Source organism: Desmodus rotundus, chromosome 12 (genome assembly GCF_022682495.2).
Source record: "Desmodus rotundus isolate HL8 chromosome 12, HLdesRot8A.1, whole genome shotgun sequence".
In the NCBI taxonomy this organism is placed as follows: Eukaryota; Metazoa; Chordata; class Mammalia; order Chiroptera; family Phyllostomidae; genus Desmodus; species Desmodus rotundus.
This window is the reverse complement of record NC_071398.1, coordinates 27723932-27741913: the sequence shown is the minus strand read 5'-3', so window position 1 is coordinate 27741913 and position 17982 is coordinate 27723932. Positions and strand designations below refer to the sequence as shown.

The 17982-nt window shown below is 49.9% G+C and overlaps 1 protein-coding gene across 2 annotated transcripts in view; it reads right to left on the bottom strand.

Moving 5' to 3' along the window:
* The window catches only part of ATP2C2 (ATPase secretory pathway Ca2+ transporting 2), a 61474-nt gene that overhangs the window by 21083 nt on the left and 22409 nt on the right, over positions 1–17982 (bottom strand). Inside the window, exons 5-11 of one of the 2 annotated variants that reach the window (XM_053914490.2) lie at positions 17375–17410; positions 17209–17270; positions 13597–13705; positions 5414–5563; positions 5259–5327; positions 4845–4920; positions 3431–3497 (exon numbers count right to left, since the gene is read on the bottom strand). In XM_053914490.2, the coding sequence (XP_053770465.1) occupies positions 3431–3497; positions 4845–4920; positions 5259–5327; positions 5414–5563; positions 13597–13705; positions 17209–17270; positions 17375–17410 (569 nt within the window). The remainder of the gene's footprint in view (positions 1–3430; positions 3498–4844; positions 4921–5258; positions 5328–5413; positions 5564–13596; positions 13706–17208; positions 17271–17374; positions 17411–17982) is intronic. The other variant, XM_053914492.2, reaches the window with a different exon arrangement.

The following is a 17982-nucleotide window of genomic DNA, read 5'->3' as shown; positions in this document are numbered from 1 at the left end:
GTGTTTACATTTACTTTCCCGGTCAGCCTGCAAACTCCACGATCCAGCTCCGGCAGTGCTGGATGAAGCAAAGGCACAGTCGACAGATGCCCCACAAATACCTGTAGGGCACATAAACAAGCCAACCACCGATGGCTGCCGAGGGCGGGCAGCAAGGGGCACTGCCAAGAACCTGGCTTTGGCTCAGGATGCAGTGGGTTTGAAATCGGTCTCTTCCGCACCCCGATTCTGTAACTATGGGCAAGTGTGTCACCCTTAACCTCAGTTTCCCAATCTGTGAAATGGATCCCACAGAGCTTCATATCGATAAACTGAGGTCACGTGTTCTACTTGCACTCCTCCTCCTTGTCACAGTGTCACTAGACCCCTGGTTATGCCCCCTTCAACCCCTTGAAGATTCTAGAACTGACTTTCCCACCGCTCTCTCCATTTGCATCATATTCTTGGCAATTCCGACACCCACGCTGGTAGTCCCTCACAGCCTTCCGGCTTGTACTTCCTTGAACTTGCTCCTCTGCTGAGTTTCTCCCCAGCAACTTCTGCCCAGCGTTGTCAGTGAATTGTGTCCCCTCACAAAGCTATTATTGAAGTGCCAACTCCCAGGACCTGTGAATGGGACCCCATTTGGAAATAGGGTCTTTGCAGATGTGACCGAGTAATTAGGGTGTCCATCCTAGTCCAGTATGACTGGGGTGCTTACAAGAGAAGAGACATATACACAGACACTCAGCAAGAGGCCATGTGACGACAGCGGCAGAGCCTGGAGTGATGAATCCACGCGCAACACCAGAAGCTGTGAGAGGGGCACAGACACATTCTCCCCTAGACCCTGCCAACACCTTGATCTCCAACGCCATGCACCGGGCATGAGATGGATTCAGTGAAAGCAGTACAATTAGGTCACGTGGTCAGAACACACACCAACACAGAAGGGCAAGTGGCCATCAAAAGCTCTGTGAAGACGGTTTCTATTTTCTTTTATACCCTTCGCCACACCTAACTGCTCAGGATATAAAGTTGGGAAACCACAAGTGACATGAGATCACAGCCTGGTGCATTGGGAACACCCTGGGCTCTGTCACCTGCAGCCTCCAAGCCCTTTCTCGTGGCTGCTGCAGAAATGCAATGATGAGCCAGGCACGTTTCAGGAAAATGGCCTGAAATCCAGCAGGACCGTCTGGACAGCACAGCGACCTTCTTTTCATGGTTGCAAAGTGTCTGGGAGCAAACACCCAAACCCTGGTGGCAACCCACTTGTTCATAGATTATTTAAAGCAAAAACCTGAAGACAATGAACTGTTAGTGCAGCTTTTTATACCGAGAACTATCTTTTTAAGCTATTCTGATGTGGTTTGGATGTGTCTCACCCTAGGACTTTTTTTTAATGGAGAAGGTGGACTTTATTTTTTGGCTTGGAATCTACTTCAGACGGGGATTTTCAAATGTCTGTCATCTCTACTTTGCTTTTATGATTTTTGTTGCACCTGTGGTACCTTCTGTATTCTGAGTACATAGCATTCTTTAAACCAACTCTTCTTTTTTATCTTAAGGTTTTAAAAAAACTTTACGCCCCCAGGATTTGGTCCTAATGAGATTTAGTTTGTTAAAGAAATGGCAAAGTGTCTAAAACCAGACTTTTCCGATTTTCATTCATTCAAACAACAGCTACAGAACAGTCTGAGGAGGACACATACCCTCCCACGCGCTGATTTCGCTGGCCCACCCCTCCGTCAACGCACACGGTGCAGCACGGCCGAAAACCTGCATTTGAACCTGTTCCATTGCTAACCGGCAGGGGAACGGTGTCCCTTCATTACACACAGACAAGCTCAACCAGGTACCAGAGACACGTACGTTGAAGCCTTAAAGCGAGGTTCTGCTGCTCACACTGGCCAGCACTGGGGAGGCAGCACCCTGCGACCTCCAGGTCCCAGCACAGGCCGGGGGGCCGGGCCACTGTCAGGTGCATCACTGTCATTTACTGTAGTGACAGTTACCACACGGATGATTGCCAGCAGTTGACTTTTATATACAAACCAGAACAGCCCCAGGGTCCTTGTAATAACAACCTTCGGTGCTTTCTTTCGCTGTCCCTTTTGAGATATAATTCCCATACCGTAAATTCCCCCTTTTAAAGTGAGTATGTAAACTCGGTGGTTTCTGGTATATTCAGAGTTGTGCAACCATCACCAAAATCTATCTTAGAGCATTTTCGTCACCTCTGAAAGAGCTCCCGTCACTTAGCAGTCACGCCTCATCCCCTCTCCCTGGCCCCCGGAAACCACGAGTCTAAGTTGTGCCCATGGATTTGCCTATTTTGGACATTTCCTATTACTGACGTTACATAATGCGTGGCCATTGGTGTCTGGTTTCCTTCACTTAACATCAGGTTTTCTAGGGCCACCCATGTTGTAGCAGGCGTCAAGGCTGAATAACATTCCACTGTATGTTTTTAACCCGTTCATTACTGGATGGGCCTCTAAGCTCGTTTGCTGCATGGGTTTGATGTGCTATGGATGTGTTTTTGCTCACGGACGTTAAAATAGCTTCGCACGCATCACCTGAAGCACCTTGCCGACACCGGCAGCAGAGGGGTCACCGTCTGGGAACTGCGGGGCTTAACACGAGCCTAGAAATGTGCTGGCTTTTCTGTGTCCACAAGGGTCACCAGCCGCCCTTCCCTGGGGACATATCCAGTTAGTGACCATCCCTGGCATTCTGCCTCCCTTGTGTTGGCCAGCAGCCATGGAAAAGCTGGGGCAACTTTAGTCACAGCACGGAGCCTGCTCCCTGCCCACCTCTGCATCGTCCACTGGGGCCGGGGGGCCTGGCTGACGCTCGTTAGAGTCACCATGTGGAGGAAAGGCAGGTTCTTCGGGCTTAAAGTAAAGAGCCCTGATCCCCAGCCCTGCCATCAGCTGTGTGGCCTCAGTGGCATGTCCCTTACCTCTCCTAGAGATTCCTTTGTAAAAGAAGGACCCAGACCGCGCTTCAAAGGAGTAACAGGAGAAACACACTGTGCGCTTCTTATGGTCGCAGGGACCCATGCCTGCTCTCACATCATCCTCACCGAGACCCCAGGAGGGGCTGTCTCAGCCCTCCCCTTTTACAGAGGGGAAGACTGAGGCACAGAAAGTACATAGGCTTGCCTAAGGTCACATAGCTAGCAAGTGGTAAGGCCGGAGTTTAACCCTAGGCAGGCTGGCTCTGGAGTCCACGTTACTAGCCAGAAAGATCCAAACTCATGGGCAAAAAGTGACAGGAGCAGGAACTGCAAATCATATGCTCCCACTCGTTTTGCAAGCTTTCCCTGGGCTCCCCGCCTGTCAGACAGTGTGCCGTTGGGGAGAGTGGCTTCGGGTGAGGAGGGCTCACCTTCCCCATGCTGTCTTGCTGCATTGGTGAGGGAGGGACGGCGTGCAGCCCTTACCTGACCCCGATCGTGAACATGCTGAGAAGGCGCTTCCCTTGCAGCCACCCCGTGAGTATGATTACACCTGGGGAAGAGACAAAAAAAAAGTGTGTGTACACACACACACACACACACACACAGAGTCTCCAACATCTCAAAGGCAGGACGGATTTCAACATCATTTCCTTAAAGAGTTCACTGCAATATAGACCTGGGGCAATGATGAATAACCTCAAGGACTTTGTAACCACTTTTCCCTTTTTAATGAAGATAACTTCACACCTACAAAAAAGAATGGTTTTACTATTTTAGGAAAGGATCAAGCCAGTTCCAGTAAAGAAGAAACAAGCAGCTTGTTTTGGGCTGCTGTACATAATCCACAGATTATTCCAGGAGTTCCCCTGAGCCCTGTGCACCCAGGACCACCCCCCCACCACACCCCCAACCCGCCCCGGAGCTGTCTGATGGGCAGACAGTGCTGCCTCCGTGACAGGCAGATGGGTCTCTATTTCCAATTGTTTTATCTTGCCATGTTCATGATTAAATACATTCCCTTTTCCATTTTCTCCTTCATCAATCATTTACCCAGTGTTTCCTAAATACCAGGCCCTGGTTTTGGTTTGTTCTTTATTAACTCATTAACTCAATAAATGTTTACCGAGGACCTAATATGGGCAAGGCACTGGCTGGTCCTGCAGGCTGAGAACGAAGGACACAGACTCAAAGCCAGAGCTGGAGACAGCAGGAAGGGCCGGCGAGGGGACCAGGGCAGCTGCACAGGGATGCGGGCGGAAGGCCTGCATTTAGGCCTGCAGCGCCATGTTCATGCTGTCTTTGGTGCGCTGCCGGAGGCCATGAGGCAGGAGCCCAATACAGCCTACTTAGCGGCATAGAAATATGGCTGGGCACACTGCTAAACTACATTTCCCAGTCTCCCTTGCAGATAGGCAGGCTGTAGGACTCCATTCCCACCAACTGAAAATGGACAAAAGTGAGGACTGCACTTCCTGGCCCATGACTTAATAATTTCCCACGCAAGCCTCTTTCCCCAGCTACTGGCTAAACAGAGGATGACCAGCCTCCAAGGACCCAGAGGAAGGGAGAGCAAGAGTACAGTAGGGGCCTGGGCCCCTGAGTTGGCATTTAGAGCTGAGCTATCCAGGAAAGCCTCTAGCCCACGGACATGACCATGGACTAGGACGTGAGCAGGAAGTAAACTTTGCCCACTTTGTCATTGCACTGCAGGGGCTGCTTGTTGCAGCAGCTGGCTTAGTCTGACTAATACAGTGACCTCCGTCACTGTCAGAGAGTCTCCGGTCCCAAACCCCCATCTTCACCCAGGTGAGCGGCAAGCTGGGTGAGAAACAGTGGTGGCCATTCAGGACGGCTGCCCCGAGTCCCCAGGACAGAGAGCAGACACTGCTTCACTCACCAATTATGCAGAACGAGAAGATGGTCAGTTGTTTCCCCAGGTTGTCCATGTTTTTTTGCAGAGGAGTTTTAGGTGTCTGAAAGGATGGGAACAAGGGCTTTGTCAGGAGACACGCCAGCGTCCCTCAGCTTCTCCCTGGCTCGTGTATACCTTGAGCTGAGTGACAATTACGTGGGGTACACTTACATAAAAATTCATTGACCTCTACACTTAATATCTGTGTACCTTATTGCCTGTAAGTTATATTATGAAAAAATCGTAATAAATGTCTTAAAATAAAAATGAATTTTTAAAATATATACTCATAATTTTTAAGGTATACTCATTCCTAAGGGGTGGGCAGGGTGGGTATCACTAGCCAAGAATAATCTCACACCCAGCTTACAAGAAAACCAGAGCCCCAGTCGCCCTTACCTCTTCAGCCTGCATCATCTTAAACACTTCTCCAAACTGAGACCTTTCCCCGGTTCCGATCACGACCCCCTGTGTTCAGGAGAGGAAGTGCGAGATCTGAGGTCAGAAGCCTGCTGGTGAGGGAAGCCAAGGCCCCCAGTGCGCCCCGGGCCTACCTGCCCCTTCCCGTACTGCACCAGGGTCCCCATGAAGACGATGTTTCTCAGGGTGGTGAGGTCCCCCTCGCCGGTCAGCGGGGTGTCTGTCTTACTGCACGGCTCAGCTTCTCCGGTCAAACTGGACTCGTCTACCAGGAGGTCTGTGACCTAGGGCAGCAAAGGGAAAAGACAGTGGAATCTGCCTTCACACCCTCTGAACTGGTTTTAAAAGCACAGAATGGAATCTAACACCTTGATGTCAATTGCCAACAGACAACAAACAAGGAACACCCCGGAATCAGGGGACAAAAATCGGAACATGAGCTCAGATGCCTTAAGAATCAGAAAAGCTTTTAATGTGTGGCCCCCCCAAACCATGAAAGTCTTGTACCTTCTTTTACATTATTTTAAATTTGAATATAACATTTTTTAACTAGGCAATGGGTAATTTAGAATATACCTTTCAACGCACCAGCGCCTTTCACCTAACGTTCCCCGTGCTGCCCACCTTGGAGGATGCCCATACAGTCTTCGTGGTTCGAGCGTCGCTGTCAGGTTATTGAGTGACAGCCTAAGGCCATACTAACACCAGAAACATGGACACAGACACACACACACTCTTCAGAAAATGAGGAGGAAGATGCTAATCTTTCTGTACTCCCTACTATGTACCAAGCCCTGTGCGGAGCATGTCACACATCTCATCTCTAAATCCTCACCCCCACCACGAAAGATGCTATTGTTTTCTCCGTTTTACATAGGGGGAAACTGAGGCACAGTGAGTAACTTGCTCAAGGTTATGTAGCTACTTCGTGGCAGAACAGAGGTTGAACCAAAGCTCTGTTTCCAAAACTGCACTCTTAGCCATCTTCCGAGCTGACCACAGATCAGAGGGGATCGCCGCGGAGGCGAGTGCCCTGGGCCCAGAGCTGTAACAGACACCAGGGAGGACACAGGAGGTCTCGGTGGGCCCGAGCCCTCGGGACCCTGTTGTCTGAGCATGTGAGACCAACCTGGAGAGACCAGCCATCTCCCTGCACACTCACAGGAGAACCCTTAGTCAGCGCTTCTCAATTAGGAGCCTGGGAGTTGTCTATGATTCCAATTTTAAAAATCAGTAACAATCTTTAAAAAATATGCTCACTATCATGGGATCCCAGTCCCCAAGAGGGCAGGGGCCACCACTTGCCTGTGTAATTCCTGTCTCCCCGTTCCTCCCTAACACAATCCCCATGGCACTGGGAGTCGTGACGGCCCCACCACACAACCCTACTTCCCAGCCTCCCTTGCCGCTTGCAGAGTCGCTACAACGAGACAGCAAGACATAACACCACAGTCCCGGGGGAGATCTTCGGAGGAGGCTGAGCTGACTGGCCCCTTTTGCCCTTCTTATTTCCCTCGTTCCCCCTGCCTAGCTGTTGTCATTGTGGCTGGAGTTCTAGAAGCCATCTTACCCGCACTAAGGGGAGGACCACACCCAGGGAAGGCAGAGTGAGGGCTGGGAGAAGCCCAGGTCCTTCACTGCACGGCAGAGCCACCATGTGGGCCCTGGACACTCCACTTCCGGATTCTCACTACGTGACAGACGACTAAATCCCCTGCCAGCTGAAGCTAATATACACCCATAACAATCTATTGCCAGTCAAACGCAAGTACAGGCTGATCTACAGTTTGCATTTGTGGTTTTTAGTCCCCAGAACAGGAAGGGAAAGTCAAATGATGTCATGGGGCAGCTCCTAACCCACAATGAAAGAGAAAACGAGAAAACTGGGGCACCTAGCTCCACCAGCTGCAGACCCAGAGACGCTGGCCAGTGAAATCGGTGCCATGTCCCAATGGCAAGCAGAGATCCCATTTTCAGAAAACACTGTCTAATGGGAAGTGACAGTAACCTGAAGCAGGTGTACTTGATTGGAAAATTTGGCTAGGTTTACAATTGTACATAAGTGTGAAGTACATGGAATTTGTATCTAACTATGCTTGTTTACATTTAAGTAACACTGTAATAAAAATAAGTTGACACTGGGAATGGACCCCTCCCTTGACTGAGTGTGAGAGCTGTGGTTAGAACAGTCTGCTGTTCTAATTGATCGAATCTGCACAGAAGGTTTGGGGGGGTGGGGAACGGGGCGTGGTGGGGGCGGGGCGCTGACGCTGGGAGAATGAGCTGGAAGAGAAGGAGCATGTCCGGTAGGATCTGGGACTTGAAACAGACCTTGCAGGATGAGCTGGTGTTTGTGAGCGAATCAGGCAGGCCCTCCAGGGGGGGGAAAGAAGGCAGTTTGGGCAATTGATGGTGGGAGAACATGGTAATAACACGCTTGATCAAAGCAACTGGGAGATGGGGGGACAAAGAAAAGACTTCTCCCACCAACACTAAAAGGACAGAAGCCAGGAGTGCTGAGCACTGGGCCCAGTTTGCCCTCTTTGGGGTACAGGTTCTTGGGAGAGGGCAGAGGCGGGTGCTGTCCCAGGTGCTGAAGCCACTGTGGGACAGAGCTGCCCCTGCCCTCAGGGGACGATGAACGGAAAATAGGACTAAATCAAGACGGAAGTTTGGTCCACCTGGGGACACATGTGGGGACCAGCTTGACTGGAGCAGAGTGCTTGTGAAAGGTGAGGTTGGAACCCAGCTGCATTTGGCATTGACTAAGAAATTTGGACATTGCTTTGTAAGTAATGAGAGGCCATGAAGGGTCTTGAGCAGGGAAGGAAGGGATGTGAGTGGGGTATACAAAATGATGTCGGATATGGAAAAGGTAGGCCAGTTGCATTGGGAGGGAAAGCCTGCAGTCAAAGAAATACATCCCAAGAGAGGCATAGGAAGGTCTCATGGAGGGAAGAGCCAGACAGAGAGAACAAGAAGAGAATTGGCAGCACCCGCAACTAGACACGTGGAAGAAGGTAGAGATCGCCAAGGCTTATAGCTGGGTCTGTTGTACAGAACATTTTAAAATATGCATATGTGATCCCGATTATAGGTCACTAAAGTCTACTTAGGACTGGCAAGTACCTAACAGGTCAAAGCTGAGTAAACACCTCAACCCTCTGAGGAAAGTCATAAGCCTTAAGTCTGCCTCAGATTTATTTTCTCTGGGTTTTTTTTTAAATCCAGTCTTTACACTTGGACGAGACTATCTGAATGCTCTGCCTGCGTCTGAGAGCCTCTGATATCTCCACTCTGGTTTCCCAATGGACCCAGGAGGGTTAGAGACTTCTTAAGAGATCTTTTCTTTTAAAAAATATCGTATTTGCCCTTGTGACAATGATTTGGAAAACTTTAATCTTTCTGTTTATAAGATGGATGGGTGGGGAGTTATAATCATTTTCCAATTGCATTTTGTGGGATCCTCATTTGCAGTAAGTTAATTGGTGCCCTATGGAGAAAGGGTTCCATGGTGAAAACAGTTTGGGAAACGTGGAGTTAAATCCAGTGAACTGGTTTTCTTTACCACGGGACTTCTCAGAGCCTGTAGGGCGTAAATAAGTGTAGTGACTCCCCAAGTGGGGGCTGCAGTTCCTAAAATATCTTGTGGCACAAAAGCTGGAGACACAGGGCTGCAAGGTCACCAAGTCCATTCTTGTTCCAGCGCTAACCCCTCCACGCATGCCAAGAGCCCCACAAACAAAACTCAGTTTAATTTTGGTTTTTGCTATTAAAGAAAGACTAATAAAAATATGACCGGCTTGCCCAGTGTCTTAACTGGTCAATTCAGCAAGATGTGAGTGGATGCCTGTTCCATGCCCAGAGAATTTTAAGTCAGACTCTGCTTTAAAAACTTTGGAGAAAAAGACCCTTGCAGGTAAAGCAAATGGGGGTGTTTCAGTGCTAAATAGGATGGCGCTAAATTAGAGCACAACAGAAATGCAGAGAAGAAATAACACTGCTGATGACCTATAATAGTTAACATTTGCTGAGGGTTTGCATTCTCTCACAAAACACTCGCAATTATCCCGCGGAAAAGACTGCTCTCATTCCCGCTTTACAGGTGAGAACACTGAGGCTCGGACAGCTGAAGAAGCTCCATGGCCCAGAGGCCAGGATGTGTCAAAGATGGACCCTGGTGCCTTCTCCATTCTCTTAAGCACAGTCTGGGATGGGGATGGGGTCCGGGCCAGGGCGTGAGTGGTCACTGGCACAGTTTGGTCTGATGCCTGTGGAGCAGGGAGCCATTGCAGGCTCCAGGGCGGTGAGAGGCCCTGTGAACACAGAGCCTGAGAAGAGGCCCCTGGGACGGCTGTGCTGAGCGGACGACGCGGGCAGAGATTCAGCTGCAGCGACAGCACCCGTTGCCGGAGCATGAGAATCATTCACAGAAAGAGCGGAGAGCGATTGGCGACACGGTAAAAACATGAGGAAACAGCCCTCAGCCAGGTGATCAAGGCCAGCGTCAGCAGTGACAGGCCGCGGTGACAGCACGCACCCCTGACATGGTGTGACGAGAAGCGCATTTGACCTCTATGGTCTTCGTCCCCAAACCCCAGAACTGCAGTCTAATCGTGGAAAAATCAGAGACATCGCAGTTGTGGGACTTCCTACAAATAACCTGACCAGCACTTCTCAAAACTGCCAAGGTCATTAGCACAAGGGATGTCTGAGACACTGTCATGGGCACCTAGGGGGACACGATGAGCAAAAGGAAGGTGAGATTCGGGGCAGAAAGGGACGGACATTAGGAGAAAACTGCAGCAATCTGAAAAGTGTGAGCCTCATGGATACGTATATAGAAAAATACATTATGTCATAACATAATGACATTAAATACTATAGTATCAATTTCTAATAAAATACCCATATTAATGATTACCAATAATCATTATTATTGGTAGCACTAATGTATCATCATTGGGTCGTTATTTGTAAGAAGTGTACCATACTAAGACATTAACAATAGAGGGAGCTGGGTGTGGGAGCATATGGGAATCTTCTCTTGATTTTTCTGTAGGTCTGAAGCTGTTCTGAAAATTAAAGTCTATTTTTCTTAAAATGAGGAGCGGAAGGGAGAGATGAGACAAAGTGACTTCCCTCGAGACAGCTGGCCAGGGAAGCGGAAACGGAGGCGGGAGTTGGGCAGAGAAGAGAATGCGTGTGGGGGAGGTGGATGTGCATTTGGACGCACTGGGATGGAGGTAGGATGTCTGTCCATCTGTGTCCTACTATGAGCCTGGGAACCCAGCGGTGAACTGGACAGACAGACTGCTGCCTTCACAGAGCTTATGCTCCAGTGGAGGAGGTGGGGGGGAGGGGCTGGCCATAAATATAGAAGCCAATGAACATTGGAATGAATACCAGGGTAGGCAGGCACGGGGCAGGCCCCTGAGGAGAGAGGTCAGAGAAGGCCCGGCACAGGGCAGGGAGAAGACAGTGAACCGAGGCCTTGAGGAGGAGAGGGGCTAAGTCACGATGGTGGGGAGTGCATTTCAAATGGCAGAAATGGCCCTCCGAGTGGTGGCCCCCCCGCATGGAGATGCACCACCGGCAGTTGAAAGCAGCAATGTGTCTGGCTTCTAGGTCAGAGTTAGGCATGCCGCTTGGGTCTCCTCTGCCTAAAATAGCTGATTTGTGTCCATTCTAGGTCAGCTTGAAAGCCACTGCCTCCAGGAAGTCCTCTGTGACTGTATCAGGCCAGGCAAGTCTGTCCTGCTCAGGAACTCCAGAATTTGTCATACTTTCCCCCCAAGTTCCCCCAGCAGTCATCGAATAGTTACCTGTCAGGAGCAGACGTGGTTTGTCTGCCAGGCAGGACTGGAAGCCCATGAGCACAGGGATCAGGTCTACCTTCTCCACTGTCTCCTCAGCACTCAGCACAGTTCCTGGCACATAGAAGTGCTAAAGAAATATTTGTGGAGGCTCACACAATACCAGTGGCCACCAAGGAGGTCGCCCAGCAGGAATGCAGGGATCAGGAGCTCGGGGCTGAGGGCTTGGGAGCTCCTGTCACTTCCTGCTCAGGTGCAGACAAAGGCTCTTCCCGTCTGCTCGCCCTGGCAGGAGCTCCTGCGTCGGAGACAAAGCATCACTTGGAGTCCTGACAGATTCCATCCCACTCCCTTTTCATTCAGAAATGGTAGGTCAAAAGAAAGAGCAGTGGCCTGCTCTGCTGGCCGCCGCCAGCCCTTCACAGAAGCCTCAGCCTTGGCTCTAACTGTGGGAGGAGAAACAATGTCCTGTGAACCCCGCACACTAGGCCAAAGGGGCTAGCGTCTGGGTTTTCCATTTTAAGAACTTTCTTGAACCTGCTGTTTCCTGGCCCTAAGTGGCTTCAAAATGTATGTAAGCTCTCTGGATCTCAAGGCTTAAGAGCTGATAAAAACATTCCACTGTGAATAAACAAAGCTATGGATTGTTCAGTGGAGTTGCAAAATACCAAAAAGGAAATCTGTAGTGTTTGCAGCTGGTAGCTTGGATTAAACCCTTGTGGTATCAACAACTAGGTATAATTTAATTATATAAGAGGGCAGGAAGAGAACCAGTTAGGTTGTAAAGAAGTTATGTGGGGTTTAAAAACTTGTTTCAAAGAACTGTTGTAGAGACCGGCAACAACACACAACAAAACGAGAGGCCAGCACTTGGGGACTGCTACCCCGGGCCAGGCACCGTGCCAAGTGTCCTGCGGGTCTCGGCCTGTTCCATCTTCACCGCAGCCCTGCAGGGTGGGAATGCACTTACCGCTCTGACAGATGAGAGATCCGAGGCTCAGAGAGGCTGCTCCTTCCCTCAAAATCACGCACTGGGCTGTGCTGGGTGCAGATTTGAAACCTGGGGCCCTCTGACTTCCAGCATGTGCCCATCACCACCTGTGCCAGGCACCATTCCGAACACCTTGCATCTATGAAGTCATTTCATCCTTACATCCACCTTTTGGCCATTAACACCACCCCCCCCCACTCATTTTATAGCACATAGGTGAGGAAACTGAGGCACAGAGAAGTTAAGTACCTTGTTGCAGGTATTACAGCTTGTGAATAGGTGTCAGTTTCAAACCCAGGCTAACGCCCAGCCCCAGGTCACTAACCACTTAGGAGCACGGCCTCTCCATAGCACCTGTGGCCGGTATTTCCCTTCTCAGCTGGGCTGCCCAGCATCAGGATGGACCCAGAAACCCCGGAGTCCCCATGTTGGGAGGCAGAGTCCTCTCTCTCGTGGAGAAGTGGACCATGTCAGACTGGCTTTCCCAGCCTTCCCTGGGGACCATAGTTTCTCTAATGGGACCCAAGAGTCCCAGACCTACACGCTGAATGCTGGCCTGGGGGTGGGCAGGGGTGGGGAAGCAGAAGGTGAGGAATCCATTCCCATGCAGGAAGGGGCACCAGCATGCGCCTGAGAGAGAATGCCCCCTCTCCCTGGTCTGAAAGTTGGGGCAGAGGGCTGGGAAAGCCTGAGGGGCCATTTGGCCCCTGTCTCAGCTTCAAAGAGTGGCCAGGATGTTGTAAACACAGGGCACCAGGGGTTGGCTCCTGCTTCTTCACCTTTCTCCCTCCTCCCAGCCTCCAGGCCACCCTTCCAACAGCATGCTATTCATCCTACAATTCCTGACAAAATAGATAAACCGGGCAGATAACCTGTGCCTAATCCTTTATCACTGAAAGCTTTGAACAATTCTTAAGCATTCTGGGAAGGAATCATACAACAGATTATCGCTCTGAACTTGATTAACCTTTTCTTGAGAATCCAGGACTACCTCAGAGAGCCTCAGGGCTTGTTCTGTGAGGCTGTGGTTCCCTGGCACCCACAAAGGTCGGGGACGCAGCTCGCCCCACACCCCATGTCCCCAAAGCAACTGTAAAAGCTTGTGATACTTTTTTATGCCTTCACTGGTTCTGGTTCCCTTCTCCTCCCTAAGCAATCTGATACCAATTCTTTCTGACCCCAGTGCAGCTGTTTGTAGAGGGAACTCTTGCCCCATTCCTCAACCCCACCCTGGTTCAGTCTGCGGCAAACTACCAAGTCACACGACCAAAATCGGTTAGGCTTATACTTAGCATGAGAAGAATTAATTTGTGAAATGCAATTTCAAGAGGTTTGTGTCTGAAATTAGCTTGTTTGCTGCCTCCCTGACTTGTTTGTTGCATATGTGTGTGTGGGCGTGTGTGCGCGTGTGCGCGCGTGTGCAGGAGTGTGTGTGTGTGAGAGAGAAGGCCTGCCTCCGATACGCTGAGTGCCTGCATATCCCACCGATGGAGGTCTCGGGGCCCCTCACCTCGGTGAGACGAATGTCCGCAGGGATCCGGTCTCCGATCGAGAGAGACACGATGTCTCCGGGAACCAGGTCTCGCGCAAGCAGATGCTGCCGCTTCCCTTCTCTTACGCTGCATTAGGGATGGTAAAGAGCAAAATCACCCATGTTGGCATCCTGTTTTTATGCACTTTGATAAATTTGAGCAAAGATTATAGAAACACACTTTCTCTTTCAGGTATGGGTGCACCTTTGTGCTTTTGTGGTAGTGTTATTTTTTAAATTCGTGTACCCTAAAAAATTTTGGGGGGAAATGTGTGGCTTCTGGGAGGCCCTGATCCTCACCAGAAAAGTGGGGCTTTCACTGTTGACCCTGCCTGGAAACAAGGCTGGGCCATGTGGCCTCCAGAAGCTTCTGCAGGTCTCAGTCAGCGGTCCTAAAGCTTCCTTAGTGGAGCCAGTAGATTATACACGCAGAGGAGACAGCACTCGGGTGTGCAGAGCCTCGTCAGAGCCGGGAGCAGCCCAGCACCACCCTCCCACAGGGCCATGGCCACTCCTCATGGCCACCCGCCTCTAGCCATCAGGCGTGCTTCTGTGCACAGCTTCCAGCTGGAGTCCCATCACACACCACCCTTCTCCCAGACGCTGCAGTGGCCTCCCCGCTGGACTCCTGCCTCCCTCTGGCCTCCTTCAATTCATCCTGCACACAGCAGACAGAGAGCTCTTCAAGCACAAAAATCAGATCTGAACTCCCTCTTGTTTCAAGCCCTCTGATGGCCTTCCAATGAAACCCAAAAGCCTTGTTAAGGCCCTCTCGACCTGGACCTGCCTCTTCCTTACCTCCTGCTGCTCCCTCATCACACCAGCCAGTCCTTGAACACACCCAGCTCTCTCTAGTCTCAAGGATTTTTGGTGACCTTGAATGCTGGAGTGGACATTTCCCTTCTCCTGGATCACAGAATTCATTCTTGTTCAAGTACCTACCCTCTCCTGCACAACTCTAGGGATGGGTCCTAACTGGTTGAGGTCATTGGAGTGATCCCACCCCCTGTTCATGATTGGCTTAGGCTCAGGCATGTTCTGTAACATTGGCTAAATGAGACATGACTGGACATTTGATGGGGCTCATGAAAAAGGTTTCCTCCCTCTGTAAATACAAACACACACACACAGAGCCTCTTCTTTCTGTTTGAACTTTCATGTCTGGCTGTGATGCCTGGAGCTGTGGTAGCCAACTTGGGACCATAGGGGAGCGAGAGAACATAGTCAACAAGCTGACAATGGCAGATTAAGGTCCTGGGTGCCATCTTGAATTAATTAACCCCACTGCCACCACACCTCAGATCCCTGGCCACGAGACAACACGATTTCCTCGCGCAGCTGGGTTTTCCGTTCCTTGAAGCCAAGAGCACCACCCATCAGATACACGTCTGCTCTTCCCTCGCTCTTCCCATGGCTGGTTCCTTCTTTTTCTCACACCTTGACTTAAATGTCAGCCTTTCCTTATATGTCAGATCAGCAATTTAAAATTATCTCCACCCCTCCACCAGTCACTATTGCATCTCTGTGGGTTTTTTCTGTTTTGTTTGTTTTGATTTTTGTGTGGCTTTGGGTTTTGGGGGGGTCTTTTTGGCTTGAATGTACCTGCCGCATTCCAAAGTTTTGTTAACAGATATAACCACAGCATTATGTCTTCCAGCACACAGTAGGGCTCAATTAATACTTAATGGCCATACAAAGGACGAAGCCGATGTAGGAAAGGTCTGCATGGCAGGGTTTCTCCTGATCTGTGAATCGGCCCTTGTAGACTCAGAGAGAGCGTCTGTGTATCTGCCATGCTCTTTCAACTAGCAGGCTGCCTGCCGCTGCTGTCTGTGAAAATAGAATGTCTTTTAGAAGTAAGACTTCTGAGGGCATCAGTAATGTATCTATTCACCCAAAAGGTCAAGACTTGATATTTAAACCTAAGACTGAATCATCAAACCACATCAATCATTTATGCTTCCCCTTGCTCACATGTCTCACATCACACACCTGGATTTTGGGTGGCCTCGCTCCTCCAGTTATTAAGCCCAGGCATTTTTACTGCCCCCAAGGACCCTCTCTTGTGCCTCCACATTATCCTCTTTTTGTCTCTATTTTGTTATTCCTTATTTTCTGCTTATGTTACACACACACACACACACACACACACACTGATTCCTTGAGAGGCAGGACCCTGTATCACTAGAGCTTTCTATCTGCCAGCCCTGCGGCTCAATGCTACCATATATACCCAAATATATGCTAAGGTTCTTTCCCAAGAATTGTCCTTCAGGAAATAGTTACTGTGTGTTTAAGTCCTTCCAAAATACTTCAGATCATGTGACACTTTTGAGCAGCAATGCATAATTGGGAAGGGCACATGACCTAGAAATGGCCTCAACCATCCCAGTAGGGATGGGTAAGAAAATTATGGCCTTCTCTGAAATCATTTCGTTTTTACAAGAAGAAGAAGTGCATGGATTGATGATATACTACAAACTAAACCAAGAAAAAGCCAGGCATACGTCACGCCCCCTTCCCTGTCTGCTGGCTCCTCGCACCGAGCGCGGCAGTCCTTGCAGACGCTCGGAGCCTGGGCTGTGCCACAGGGTAGCTGCCAGCCCCTTGTGGCTATTTTATTTTTTTAAAGATTTTATTTGTTTATATTTTAGATGAGGGAAGGGAGGAAGAGGGAAAGAAACATCAGTGTGTGGTTGCCTCTCACGTGCCCCCCACTAGGGACCTGGCCTGAAACCCAGGCATGTGCCTTGCCTGGGAATCGAACCGGCAACCCCTTGGTTTGCAGGCCAGCACTCAACCACTGAGCCATATTAGCCAGAGGCCCTTGTAGCTATTTTAAATTAAAATTCAATAAAATGAAGGACTCAATTCCTCAGTTGCCCTGGCTACATTTGAAATCCTCAGTAATCGTATGTGACTAGTGATGCTGTGCTGGACAGTGCAGATTACAGAACATTCCAGAAAGCTCTACAGCACAGTACTGTGCTAAGCCGAAATGCCCATGAGGTACTGGCAGATATTTTTTGTCTTTTCTTTTTCCTTCTTACACATCTTTGGTGAGGGCTGTGTGATAACAAGCTGCGAAGTGGAAATGCCCGGGCAGGAAAGAGGCTGGTGGGCTGCCGAGCAAATGCCTGGAGTTCACGCTCATGTGGTCCCGCCCTTCAGCCAATGTCCTGATGCCTCGGCTTGTGAAAGCCCTGCGTCTCGGCCTCTTCTGAGCCCGCCCTTTGGGAACCCAGGGAACCTTCCGAACGCTCTCTGCTGGAAAAATACACACCGTTTTGTACAGTGTATGACAGGTTTCATGGGCCACGCTCTTCCCAGAGCCATTTCCATCCTCTGTGGCCCCCAGGCTAGGCACCCTGGTTAGATGCTAATGACAGAATAGAGGCCCAGAGAGATGGAACGACATGCCCAAGGACGCGAGCAACCCACTGGCAGGACAGAAACCAGGCCAGAGCCCCAGTACAACATGGTTCTCCTTTATCACACTACAAGGGACACAGATTTTGCCAAACTCACCGCCAGCCCACTGGCTCCTCTGATGAACCAAGAAGTCCCAGGAGGGGGTGGCCTCTGACTTACCAGTTACATTCGGGAGGAACCAGCTTGGTCAGCTCTTCCAGAGATTTCTCCGACCTGTACTCCTGGCAGGAAGCACATCAAACACACTGTTCAAAGAGGGTAATTCCACAGAGCTCCTGTCACACCCGGGTCGCCCCAACCCAGACCTCAGAAAATAAATACACACCTGGATGAAGGCGACAGTGACCACAATCAGCACGGCCTAGGGAGCAAAGGAGGGGAGGGGGGGGCGTCACCACCAAGCTGCTCAGCCAGCGGCTGAGTCTGTGGGAGGTGAGGGGAGGTCCTCGACTTTCCAAATAAATATCCTTTTCTCTTGCAAAACAAGTGTACTGTGCAGAAACTTAGAAAAGGGATAAGCCAAAAAAAAAGGCAGAAAAATCACCCCAAGTCCCTCCACCAGAGGTTCACATTTTGGGGTACCCCTCTAGATGTTTCTGCCTAGACACACTTCTAACATAGGATCCTATGGTACAGACATTCTTTTTATAAACTGCCTTTTCACTCGACATATTGCAAACGTCCTTCCACATCGGAAGACGTGGATCTAAGTTCAGCCTTTTCAAGAGGCAGCAAATTTCACAGTGCGGAATGAGTTGGTTTTTGTATTTTAAAAGTGTGCTTGACAGATAGGAGGAAGATGGAATGATATCCATCAAGAAGCGTTCGGTAGAAGCCACGCATAAAAGGTCACATAGAAGCCACGCATAAAAGGTGTGATTCTATTTATATAAAATATCCAGAATTGGCAAACCCACAGAGACAGAAAGAGAC